Below are 13,449 nucleotides of genomic sequence, written 5' to 3' on the forward strand. Positions count from 1 at the left end.
TGTATAGACAGGTGTGTGGCTTTCCTAATCACGTCCAATCAGTATAATCAAACACCGCTGGACTCAAATGAAGGTGTAGAACCATCTCAGGGATGATCAGATGAAATGGACAGAGCCTAAGTTAAATATATGAGTGTCACAGCGAAGGGTCTGAATACTTATGACCATGTGATATTTCAGTTTTTCTTTTTTAATAAATCTGCAAAAATGTCAAAAATTCTGTGTTTTTCTGTCAATATGGGGTGCTGTGTGTACATTAATGAGGAAAAAAATGAACTTAAATGATTTTAGCATATGGCTGCAATATAACAAAGAGTGAAAATTTTAAGCGGGTCTGAATACTTTCCGTACCCACTGTATGTATATATATATAGTCACAAGAAAAAGTAATGGCACTGTTTACAGTTTCCTGGTTTTCTGCATAAATTGGTCATGAAATGTGATCTGATCTTCACCAAAGTCACATATATCAACAAACAATATTTCTAGGCTGATAAAACACAGTCATGATCTTTCATGTCTTTATTGAACACACCCATTAAACATACAAAGTGATAGTGGAAAACATCATGACAACACAAAGCTTCTGATGTCACTAAACATCAGCTGAAGTGAGATTGTAGCAAACCTCGAGTCCAATCAATGGAACGAGAATGGAGGTGTGGTTTAAAACTACTTTGACTTGTAAAAACACTCAAACAGTGTCAGTGTGCTACACAATTAAAAATACTGTGTAAAAATGGAGATGATTTAGTACTATGGCTACTCTCCATAGAAGCGGGCACCCAGCCAAGATCAGTCCAAAGGCACAATGCAGAATGCTCATTGAGGTAAATAAGAACCCTAGAGTAACAGCCAAGGACTTCATTCATTGGATAAAGGATTCATTGGAGTTGGTTAACATCTCTGTTCATGAGTCAACCATATGCAAAATATAGAACAGGCATGGTATCTATGGCAGGACACCACAAAGGAAGCCATTGCTCTCCAAAAACAACATTGCAACGCGCCTGAAGTTTGCCACAGACCATGTTGGCACTCCACAACACTACAGGGCAAATGTCCTGTGGACAGATGAGACAAAGGTGGAATTGTTTAGGAAGAACACACAGCACTATGTATGGCATAAAAAGAGAACTGCATACCAACATTAAAACACCATCCCAACAGTAAAGTACAGTGGAGGGAGCATCATGCTTTGGGGCTGCTTTGCTGCCTCTGGATATAGACTGCTTGTTATTGTGGAGGGGAAAATCAATTCCCAAGTTTATCAAGGTGCTCTACAGGAAAGTGTCAGGATGGCTGCTCGCAAGCTGAAACTCAGAACAAGCTGGGTGATGCAGCAGGACAATGAGCCTAAGCATTGAAGTAAATCTACCACAGGCTTCGGAGATACAAAATCCACCTTTTGGAGTGGCCCAGTCAGAGTCCAGACCTCAACCCAAGAGAAATACTGTGGAATGACCTCAAGAAAGCCATTCATACCAGGCATCCTAAGAATATGACTGAGCTGAAGCTGTTCTGTGAGGAACAATGGTCCAGAATTCCTCCTGAATGCTGTGCAGGTCTAATTCACAGCTACAGGAAGTGCCTTCTTCAGGTTATTGCTACCAAAAGTGATTCGACCAGTTATTAAAACACAGTCACTATTACTTTTTCCACCATCACTTTGTGTGCTTAATGGGTGTGCTCAGTAAAAACATGAAAGATCATGACTGTTTGTGTTTTATCATCTTAGAAATATTGTGATTGTTGACATTTGTGACTTTGGTGAGAATCAGATCACGTTTCATGACCAATTTATGCAGAAAACCAGGCAATTGCAAACAGTACCATTATTTTTTCTTGCGACTGCACAGATAGACAGACAGACAGGTAGGTAGATAAATAGATAAACGGACGGACGGACGGACGGACAGATAGATAGATATAGATAGATAGATATCTGACAATAGTGAACGTCTATATAGTAAACACTATTACATGCTAAATAAGTATAAGTATACCTGAGAATGAGAATATTCTGAACAAGTACAAGTATGAGCTGAACAATATCAGATATTCTAAGTACGTAGTAGGGAAATGCATTGTAGTTTAAAAGCAAATTTCCCAACCTTTTCTGTTCCCTTTTTAGTCATAAAACTACAGGTTACACACTGCACTACTGTCAGCTGGACTAAGGCTGCTAATGTATATTTGATGACTTAATGTCATTACAATTTGAATGCAGTGTTGGGCAAATTTTGTGTCATTTGTGCCAATACAGCAGAAAGAACGCATTATTACTATCCTATTAGTGATATGGAAAGGATGATGGATGGGTAATGAAACTTCTCTTTAAGCTCCTTTGCAGTTTAAATGAATGAGATGAAGTGTCAGAGAGACAGAAAGGTGAGATTTAAGGGTATTATATGGTATAAAAATATCGGACAATTAAGGTGCAGGATGTAAAGAGTGAACATTCAGTGAGTAGTGCTTTACCACAGTGTATCTGTCTCAAATGACAACCCAATTCTATTGTACATATTTGCCACAAGATATTAATAAAATATAAGAACTAATAATGTAGAGTCCCTGTATAAATATTAAGGCTTTTCCACTACTGAAATGAACTATGTAGATTAAAATTTGAGAACAGGAAAAGATGCCAAGGCTAACTAAACACATGCATTCCTTTCTTTACTCATCTTCATGGTCTGAAGCCTTTCTTTAGTCGAGAGACACTTTCTAGCACAAGTATAAAACCACATGCCACATACTGTCTCCATGGCTACAGCACACAGCAAAGAAACCATGAAACACTCCTGGACTTGCACACTGAGGACTAAATCTCAGTCTGAAAAAAATGACTCATAATCAAACAGAATTGCTGTAATATTCTCTGTGGGGGCAAAATCCAGCAAGTGCTATTTATATTGACCTTATCAAAGGATGTAGGCTACCAGTGATATTGCTATTATAGGCTAGTCATATACTGAAGGTTGCATATTTTTGTTGCATAAGATGATGGCTCTACATGCGGGCCAGTGCTCATTGGGTTCATATTTGTTAGTTAATTTGTAAATAAAAGCAGCATCGAAGACTGTTTTTCTTCCTAGACAATAACAAATGTGATGCAGATTCGCCTGAAGCCTCCCCACGGGGTCATACCAAGGCGCATTCATCTAGCATTACCAAATACTCGCTCAAACGCACTTGAGCACCCCTTTTATTTTGGTGCTGCGGCACGGACGGCGCTCCATCCTTTGGGTTTGACCTAATACCTTTGAGTCCAAAATTACATCATTTGCAAATTAAGAAAAAAGTAGCGGGTTCAAATCAGGGCAGAAGGCAGAAAGCTGGGGAGAATGAGTTGGTCTAAGTTTGGTCAAATTGTAAATTTTTGAATGAGAGGCCTTACCGTCTCGTCAGTGCGCTGATCGGATGAGAGGGACATGGTGAAACAGCAGCCTGCTCTCCGTGAGGTGCCGCTTCAGCCCTGACGCACCTGCTGTGAGATTCCCGGAGCAGAGCGTTCGTCCTTCATGTCGCCTTGCATGTTGTAAATTCTACTTCCCCCAGCGCTGCTTTCACACTCGCTTGTGTCTTTGTATTCGTGTGTGTGTGTGTGTGTGTGTGTGTGTGTGTGTGTGTGTGTGTGTGTGTGTGTGTGTGTGTGTGTGTGTGTGTGTGTGTGATGGAAGGAAATGAGGAGGTGTGTCAGAGCCTGCGCTTGTGCGCGTGCCTCTGGAGGCGTGGTTGTGCGTGTTTTCATGAGGAGGGAGGGGGAGTGGGGCTCAGTCTCAGAGCAGCAATGCGGTCTCTGTTCATTTCTGAATATGGAGCTCTAAGGACAGCTGCATGGGCATTTCCGGGGGAACTGCTGGTAGCCTGTTTATTCTGCAGTGTAAGGTGCTTTGTCATTAATTTTCTCCATCATGAGGCAAAGGAGATCTGGCGGTTACATTTTTAGAAAGTTTACAGACAGACTAAAAAGCACTGGCTGCAGAGCTGGGCCTCTCCTACACACTGCTGGTCACTGCTGGTGTTCCTCCTACACTAGTGAGCATGTATTATATGCACAGTGATGAGCAAATTCAGTTTTGTGCAGAAGTACTGTAATTTCTTCAATTGTAGTGGAAGTAGATGTCTGACATAGCGCTGCAGCTACAGCTTGTTTTCATTATTGAATATTGATTTCATTGTTGGTGGAACAAAGTTCTCTCTCGCATGCAGAATTTCCTTGCCTGTAATCTTGCTAGGTTAAAGTTGGTTACATTATATATTTCCTAGCTTGTCCTGTGCTACACACATATGCCCAAAGTCTCACCTCTCCACCGTCTTCTGCATTGTCCGAATTGATAATGGGGACAGCTGATTCTCAGCCACCCGCCCAGAGCATGTGACTGCCACTGGAAAACTGCTTAGTGAAGCAGTCTCACTGCAGCTAGAAATCACTACAGATGAACTGTGCTGATCTGGCTGAAGCAATGATACTTAGCTTTGACATAACCCATTTTGTTACAGGAAAAACAGTGTTCACACTGTAGATGATGACTAGGGTTTGTTGTATTATCTATACTTTTTCCCCATGCATGCGGGTTACAAAACACCACAGCTAATTGAGACTCCATCTGTGACATACCACGTGTATGAGATGTGATTCAGAATGACAGTACAGTGGAGCTCACATTGTGCGACACCCAGCATCCCTGAGAGCAGGATCTATCTGAGCATGTGTGACTCAGCCTCTCCAGCACAGTGCATTGGCATCAGTTTGTGTCAGCTGTTGGTTAGCAGGCATAAGTGTCTGTCAGCTGGCTGCTAGCAGGTGTCCTAGGCACCTCGTAGGTTCTGCTGAGAGTAAATCAGTGGTTGTCTGTTGATTTAAGACCCCTCTGACAGGGATCAATCAGGCTTATACCATCACATATTAACAGCATTAAAGCAGAACACTGCCTCAGACAAGCTTTCATGCTGCCCTGACATATCAGCCATAATGAGCCATAAGCAAGAATCTGGATGTTTTGCTTTGTGCTGTTCCACACTCATGCTGGCACAGTAAACAACCTTCAGTTCTCCAGCCATCTCCAATTAACTCTATGTAAGATAAAGTTACTCTCTACAAACTTACTTTTTTATTTCTGTGTTGCCATTGGGTGGAATTACATAAGAGATGAGGGGATGCACACACAGCCAGGCCACATTGCTTTTAAAGTCCAACCCAAAATATCCAGTGTGGCAGGCTAATACAAAGCAAATCTCATCTTATTTTGGACTGTAATGATTAGAGTGAAGAAGCCAGGAAAACACATTAGATGGAGATGTTCAGGAAAATGCATTTCACCTTGACTGATGTCCCATGAGAAATCCCCATGGAAGCCAGGGATGTTATCTACGGATCCTGCAGTGGTAAATATTTCACACAGCCAGAATTAGACCCGTTAGCCACATGTCTGAATGTGGGTGGCTCCTTAAGATCTTACAGAACCTGCCATGTATGAAATATGGAGATGCTCTGATGCAGTGGACTCACAGGGGAGTGAAGTGCAGCAGAAATGAGTCAGAAGATTTAGTGGGAGATGCTTCCCTTGATTCCAAAAGAACCCTGATTAAGTCCTCCTCAAATTAAACCACCCAATCCTCTCCATCCAACATTCTTGTCTAAGAAAACAAATTGCATTTATGGTGGTCCATATAAGGGGCACGCCTCACTGTCCACATGTTTATGTGAGGATTTAGAAGTAGCCAAGTGAAGTATTAGGATGCTGGTTTTGGGTCGGCCAGAAATAAAGAATCTATAGTGGTGTAGTTTTGATTCCTGAAGGCTCAAACTAGATTATATTCAGCAGATTGTTAGGCTTTTTCAGAGTAGCTAGAAACACTCTAGTGTCCTCTGGTAGCTGATACTGCATTTTTAATAGAGACTTAATGATCAGTACCCTAATGAAAGCTTCATCTGTTGGTGTATTCTGTGCCTTTAATCTGTTAGAATAGAATAAAATACAATACAAAATAGGATAGAATAGCCATTAAATAAATAAAAAAAATCATATGCTTGATTGCCAAATTATGTTTACTTTGGCTGCACAAAAAAGAACATTCCAATCCACTCCAAGCAAAACTCAAAGACAAATTCATGTACAAGCCAAACCATTTGGGAGTGGTATCCATGGTAACCCACACTGAGTAGGAGCAAAAGAGACTGAACTGATTTAAAAAGGAATGAAGTAAAGTGCCGATGGGAGTCTTCCATAGAGACCATAAAAATCTACGTCACAGGGATAAGACGAAGGAAGTGAAAATTGCTTGTAAACCTGCAACAATCTGCAAATGTACCACAGGAGAGATTCAGCAGAGCAGAGACATGCAGTGCAGATGTTGCTTATGTCCCAAATGATCACCAGCCAAGATTGACAAGCTAAGGTTAACATATGATTTACCATAAGGAGCCCCTCTGGCAGAACTCACAGTGGAAATAAGACAGGAAGAAAGAACCGGCTTTCATTTTGACATATTTTCAGATCTTCCTCTCAGTACATGTAGGTCAGAGTAAGAATAGAGCAAAGATTATTCACAGCTGCACTGAGCAAACACAAACCACTCTGTCCCAGTCTCTGGAGTCACAGTAAGACATCCCATGGTTAGGCTTAATTAAATCTTTACTACACACTCCTCTCTCATCCTTCATCATCCGTTATTTTGGCTAAAGGATCACTCAGTCCTGTGTGCAACTTTATTAAAGGGGACACACGTTTGACAGGAAGAGAATGGCCGCTTGGTGGGTGCAGTGTCTTTCTGAGGGAACCTGATTGTGTGAATTATTTGTGGTTGTGCACTGTCACCACCATACTGTTATGTAATAACAGAAACACAATTCAGTTATGTCACATCTAGAGAAAAATGCTCTCTCACTCAAAGTTTTTCAAACAGTGACTGAAGTCAACAGGAGATTTTATCATGCAGAGCTGGCATTAAGGTCCTGCTATTCAAGATTAGCCAGACAACAAATCTTTTGTGCCTCCCTCAGGAAGAATCAATGAGGTCTTTCTAAATATGGATATCATTCACCCTCCATCCCACAGCAGCACAATGCAAAGCAGCACTGAGTTGCACTAATTGTGTAAGGCTGTGGGCCATGTATAATAGCTGTAACAGCCACTGTTTCCCATTCAGGGACTACCATCTGACTGCTGAATAAAACAACTGAATTGTAAAATTGTAGCTTTTCTTTTTTCTTCATACAAGAATGAAAAATACTGAGAACATTTCTCTGAAATCCATTCAAATCTCCAAAGTTTTAATCCAGCATAATTTGCACATCCACCCATCATATTATACATGCAAATCAGTTTACTTATTTCAATTTGCAATTTAATCATGCCTTAATGTAATTATGCATAGTGGTTGTCAGTTTCCAGATACACCCGTTCTCACAGCTTTGTAAACAGGTCAGTTCTAGAAATATACTGGCTCAGAGAAGAAGTCCTGAGTGTCCCTCCTGTTTTGTCTTTTCTATGTCCATAACCAAACAAGACTACTACTGGTAACATCCTTGAATCATTTATCCGTGATAAGCAAAGTCATAAATAGTTGAAAGTTGTATCAGAATGTTTACACAATACTGGGATAATATTACAGTCCTTGTAGTTTTCTTGTGACTGGATGGTTTAGTTTGCCAGATAATGATAAACAGCCTGTTGTCTTCTCAAGATACTAAAGGCATTGCTATGTGTGAATGATGCTGACAAATATTAGATGCAAAAAAAGTAGAATGCCATATAAAATGATGTCTTCCCTTTCTTAACTGCCAACCAAATCTAGATGCGTTAAGAGCTGCTGGGCAGCTAGATAAGAAATGCAAGCAATCAGGCAGAGCTTTAAAACCCACACTGACCTTTCGTGAGTGAGCAGCCATATAACATCCTGCCTGCAAATTGGGTTCTGCACTCTAGACACTTTTGTCTGCAATGAAAACTTTCATGGCAGAGAGAAAGATTTATTTGGTGATTAAGGCTGAACTCTGTTGCTGCATAAAATCTGCCAGCCCAAACATTTAGACCGGGCGAGTCATTTTATAGTTGCATGGGAGAAAGTAAAATGTTTTAATTATAATGTATTTCTTTCAGCTGGAGATGCAGTGATTGACTGGTGCAAAACAAGGCTGAAACACAGTCATTCTTTGGTGGTGGTGGTGGTGGTGGTGGGGGGGGTCTATTATTGGCCAGCTACAAATACATATTATTCCTCAGACATCATGACTTAGGCTGATATTCTAAGGAAAGATAGGCTAAACTATAATAAATGCTATTTATGGAGTCATTTGTTCATATGTGCCAGATTAGTTTTGTTTAATAGCATTACATACACTTTGGTGTTTGTGTTTTCTGTGTTTCTATGACTCAGAATGAGCCCTTACTTCTTTTCATAACACAAAGAAGACAAAACTCCACTAAAACTCTATGACTGCAGCATTAGACACAATATAACTGTTCTACTGTAATAACTGCTGAATAGAAAGTAACTGTTCATCTCTCACTTAAGTAAAAAAAAAAAAAGCCTTTAAAAATATAGATTTGTCTTTTGTGTAAATGTGTAAATGTAATGAATAGCACACAGAAAGGTAGAATGCTTGAAATGAATTATATAATCCTGGTTAATCTAGTGCAAAGCTGAAGGCTTTAGTAGTCAGTATGTGGGCCCACACCACCTTGTGGTCACATTGGAATGACTGCATTTACAACTACTGTGAAAGACAAGTGTGCACGGTTTTACAGTTTGCAACAAACATTCAGTCAGTTCCTCTCTAACATCATTCTTTCTGACATACAGAAAGACTCTGTGTTCTATATTCAGTCAGTAACAAATAAACATTGTTGATCACAGACTTTATTAGACATGTGCATGTTTAATAACATACTCATTTTCACATAATATAGCTACAATGCATATAACATCAATTTTTTTTACACTTAATTCAATAATCCACTATGATTTGCATTATGCAGTAACTTATTTTCTGATTAACAAAAACTTCAGCTTTTTGATTTTTGCACTCACATTTATGAAGTTTAAAGCTGACAATCACTTAAGCATCCAGTCTTTTCACTGTGATTTTACAATGCATTTAAAAACAATAAAACTAGTGGTAACAAAGAAAACAACGTCCATTCATGGTCAATTATATCAACCGTAACTAATCTAAACTTTAAAAAAAAGTGAACATCAAAAACATAAGTACATAAAACCAGTTATTTGCATTGCTATTACCGTCTAGTTTGTCAGTCTCAGGCGGTGCCATGGCAAATGGTATATCTTAACATGGCCAAGAGGCCTCTGAGTGACAGAGTTAGACACCCATGCTGGTTGTGATGGCTCATTTTTATAAATTACACACTCAGTGTAACAATTACACAAAGCTGCTCTTACTGATTTCCCTGGCAGTAGGTTGTGCCATGATAAATTTAACAACAGTGTACTGAGTCGGTGTAAAATTTAAAAATGAAGCCCAGAATCACTGATGCATAAACTTACAAGTACCAAATAGTTTTGCCTCACAGAAAAAAAAAATGAAGCACGTTCAAAATAACTGAAACGAAAATGCACGAATTAAAGAAGCAAAATTAAAAAGGTCAGAGACACATATAATATCAGCAAGCACAAAGAGCAGCAAGGGGGATAAATGTGACACTCTGCATCACTCAGAGCTCTGTACAGCACATCTATTTGGTTTGAACGGTTACAGAACATTCACACATTATGCACCATTGAGCACAAGGGGTCACTGTGGCTACACAAACAGACTGATAAACACAGGCAGCATGGAGAATCTGCAAGGGAACCAAGACTCCTTTATACTTGTGGCTCTAATAAGCATGATGTTGACACACTGCGTTTGCACTTGAATGGAAAGCACTCCTTCTGGAAGACATTTTTAGTGCCAGCTCAGATTTTCAGAGTAGTGATCAAAGAAAGGGCTGTTCGATTTAAGGAGGGGTGGCAGGGAATGCTAAATCTACTGCAGAGGTGCATACCACGGTTCACATTAAAATACTTTTGCATTATTTTACTTTTTTTATTGTATAGATGAACTGCATATACAGTATGTAACATTCCTTGGCTGAGTATGCTTTGGAGTATGGCCTCTTCTTACAGATTATGTTGAAAACTGAGAGACATATATGGAAGCAGATATTCTGCATCACTGTATGACACAGTCATGGTTTGAGTTACATCACTGCAAAATCACAATATACTAACAGCTAAATCCTTTAGTATCTGGTGTGCAGTCATACAGTAGGTTTTTCTCATTACATTATTTTGAAATCAATAAAAAATGCAACATAAAATAATCTATTTTTTCACTAACTGTACTTCAACAGTTGCCAAGCTCTATCCTACTGTACCACACCTGTCACAGACATTGCAGACTGGGAGCAGTGAGTTGTTCCTTTGTTGAGTAGCAAATGAACAAACCTGAAACTATAGATTTCATATATCAGTTCATGTGACTGTATTCAAGTATAACTTCATGTTATGCTCTGTGTGCAAATGCATTTGAAACAGTAATGACATTCTACCTCAACAAAATGCATGCTTTTCCTTCATTATTGGTAAACAACCACAATAATATAGTAATGGAAGACCTTCACCCACACACAAGTGCCACAACCAACTGGACATCCCTGAGACAGCTCCATTTGATCTCTTCTGTGTAAGGCATGCTTTGAAGGTGGAGGGCTTTTGAGCTTTTGTTCTTGTGCGACAAAAAACAGGAAGAAAACTACATATTCACAACACCCACTAGGCTACTTTACTAAGTAATTCAACTATATGTGACGACACAGTTACAAGCGCCAATGTCGGGGGCTGGAAAAGGCAACCGTTGCCTTGTGTTGACATGCAGTTAAGACATCACCAGTCAAGAGCTCAAACAGATCTAGCATTAGTTAACACTGGACACCCTGTGTGTGCAGCTGTGCTGAATTAGGGATAGTATGAAAATTATTAGTGCAGAGGAGGGCAGATAAGGGGGAGGATATTGTCTTCTTCTTTTTTTTTTTATTAAAGGAAGGGTAGAAAGCGAGGGGAGGCTTTTATTTTTATCTTACCCCATGCTTTAAATTTTATTTCATGTTTTATGTTTGTGATATTAATTAGGTAAAAAAGAGGTTAAATAGTTACATCAAACAGTTGCTTTTTTATATAAAATTGAGATAAGATGCAACAGTCCTCCCCACACCAATAATTCTCATACTTTGATTGATTCATGCGGTTGGTCCGCAAACCAACCGAAGTTCGAACATAAAGATCACAGCAACTTTACAGCACCGACAAACAAGTGGGAGCAGCGTTGTGTTGTTTTGTTTCTTATTTTTGTGTATGTGTGGTCATGCATATACAAGCTTTTGAGTGAGGTGTGTGATCAGGCGTCTACACTCACAGACTGTGTCACATGATGAGTGGATGACCTTGAGGTGAAATAAGGAATGTTTCAGACAAAAGAGCCTAAATTGACTGCGTATTTTTTGATCATTTGAAGCAATTTCTTTTTCCATTTAGGCAGTGGATGTCAGGTGTGTACATTTTCATACCAGGGTCAAAGTACATTGATTAGAGACGACATCCTGTTGGTCCTTGTTCGCTGGGGGAGGAAGAAATCAGTCCTTCAGTTTTCTTGAGCATCTCTTTGTCAGTTGGAGGAGGAGGTGTGTGGGGGGGTTATGTCGTCTCAGTCTGAGAAGAGACTGGCAAAAGATTTGCGTAGATTGCGTATGGTTTCAGCCTTCACCTCCTCCTGACTAAGGCTGGCTCGTGGCGCTGGGGTTTCTGGAATGTTGAAGGTATTGGTAAGAGACTGGGACTTGCTATAAAGAGAGGAGAATGGCAATAGAGGAGAGGGAAAGGCTATTAAAGTCATGCAGCAAACCCATGGCATGAAAAGACTGGAGCATAGCAAGACAGAGAGAGACAGGAGAGAAAAGGCTCAAAAAAGATGGTAAAAGCGCATTTCTCCTCTATGGTCATTCACTATTACCTTATCATTTCAAGTTAGCTTGGGCATGATATGAACAGTGAATGACTTTTCTAGATGCAAAGCGAAGCATGTTTTTGTCACGGACTGATGACGAGTGTTTTATGTCTCAGTTTCAGAAGCGCACACTGCAGTTTAGTTAATCCAGACTTAAGATTATGTGTCATTTGTCCATCAAAACCACCAGCTGGACAATGTATTGTCAGCTGAGGTAGATGCAAACGTACAGATTCTTTTTGTAGCAAAAGCTTAAATTTCTATAACATTCAACAAGAAGAGAACAAATGTATGGGCTTTGATAGCTTTTAAGTCAAAGTGAGTGACAGTATGTACAGTAAGCTGTCAATGAATTCAGCATTGTTATTTGTTTTAAATACTGTGCTTTCCAGCCAGCGGTACAACACATATCTGTAGTTTGGCATTATTCATCAGGGTATCATTTTGATTATATGCAACAATAAACAACTTATTGCTTATTTTTCATTTGACAGCAAATTTGTTTTTATATATTATGGTTTAAATTCTTTATTGTTTTCAAATATACTGTTCAACAAAATGTTTGGACTGACAAAGATCAGTTCCTACTCATTACTTTACATGATGAGGCAATAATATGGTATATTTGAATTGTTTTATCAATAATGGTTACAAACAAGATGGCAAAATAGATATCAGTGAATTCATGAATACTTTATATAACAGCATATAAACGGAAGATGCTGAAAACACAGAGTAATTAGCTACATACAGTATATCAATTGTAGGTATTTACTACTAGGAAAAAATGATTTAAAAGTAGGACTTCAAGAATGTGGTCACCTGTGAATATGACAGGTGTCACAGTTTGAATGTGATTATGAACTGCAAGTCAGCTTCTGCTTGTTGTTGTTGTAATGTATCACAGTCTCTCCAGAGAATCTGAAATGTTTTGTGAAGGACTGAAAAATGTAAAATCAATATATCATGCACATGCAGGTGAATCATTTGTCAGTAAAGGGCGTAAATAGGTTTCTCATGTGACATGCATATCTCAGTGCAGGCAAACAGGACAAACCGACTTCTGCTCAGGTCTACTCTAAGTATCACTTTATGAAACATGAGTGGACACTGACCACAAGCCTCTCTGCACCCTCTCTACCTTTAAGATTAGACTTAAGACGTTCCTTTTTGATAAAGCTTATAGTTAGGGCTGGATCAGGTGACCCTGAGCCTTCCCTTAGTTATGCTGCAATAGGCCTAGGCTGCTGGGGGGCCCCATGATGCTCTGAGTTTCTTTCCCCTCCCCTCCTCCTCTCCTCTCCTCTCTCCCTATGCTTCTATATGCCACCATTACACATCACTAACTTTGTGTCCCATAGTGTGTCCTCTCTCTCTCCCTGTACCTTTCTACAGGTTGCCCTGGCCCTGGAGCTCTATGTCTCTGACGAGCAGTCACC

General features: G+C 39.6%; 2 protein-coding genes across 3 annotated transcripts in view; both read right to left on the bottom strand.

Moving 5' to 3' along the window:
• The window catches only part of unm_hu7912 (un-named hu7912), a 14,505-nt gene extending 10,886 nt beyond the window's left edge, over positions 1–3,619 (bottom strand). The window contains exon 1 of the mRNA XM_020590708.1: positions 3,401–3,619. The gene's annotated coding sequence lies outside the window, so the exon portion shown is untranslated. The remainder of the gene's footprint in view (positions 1–3,400) is intronic.
• Positions 3,620–8,850: 5,231 nt separating this feature from the next.
• Positions 8,851–13,449, bottom strand: part of syn1 (synapsin I) — a 10,938-nt gene continuing 6,339 nt past the window's right edge. Inside the window, exon 14 of one of the 2 annotated variants that reach the window (XM_020590654.1) lies at positions 8,851–11,846. In XM_020590654.1, the coding sequence (XP_020446310.1) occupies positions 11,711–11,846 (136 nt within the window). In that variant the 3' untranslated portion in view covers positions 8,851–11,710. The remainder of the gene's footprint in view (positions 11,847–13,449) is intronic. The other variant, XM_020590655.1, reaches the window with a different exon arrangement.

Source organism: Monopterus albus, unplaced genomic scaffold (assembly GCF_001952655.1).
Source record: "Monopterus albus unplaced genomic scaffold, M_albus_1.0 scaffold12.1, whole genome shotgun sequence".
Lineage (NCBI taxonomy): Eukaryota > Metazoa > Chordata > Actinopteri > Synbranchiformes > Synbranchidae > Monopterus > Monopterus albus.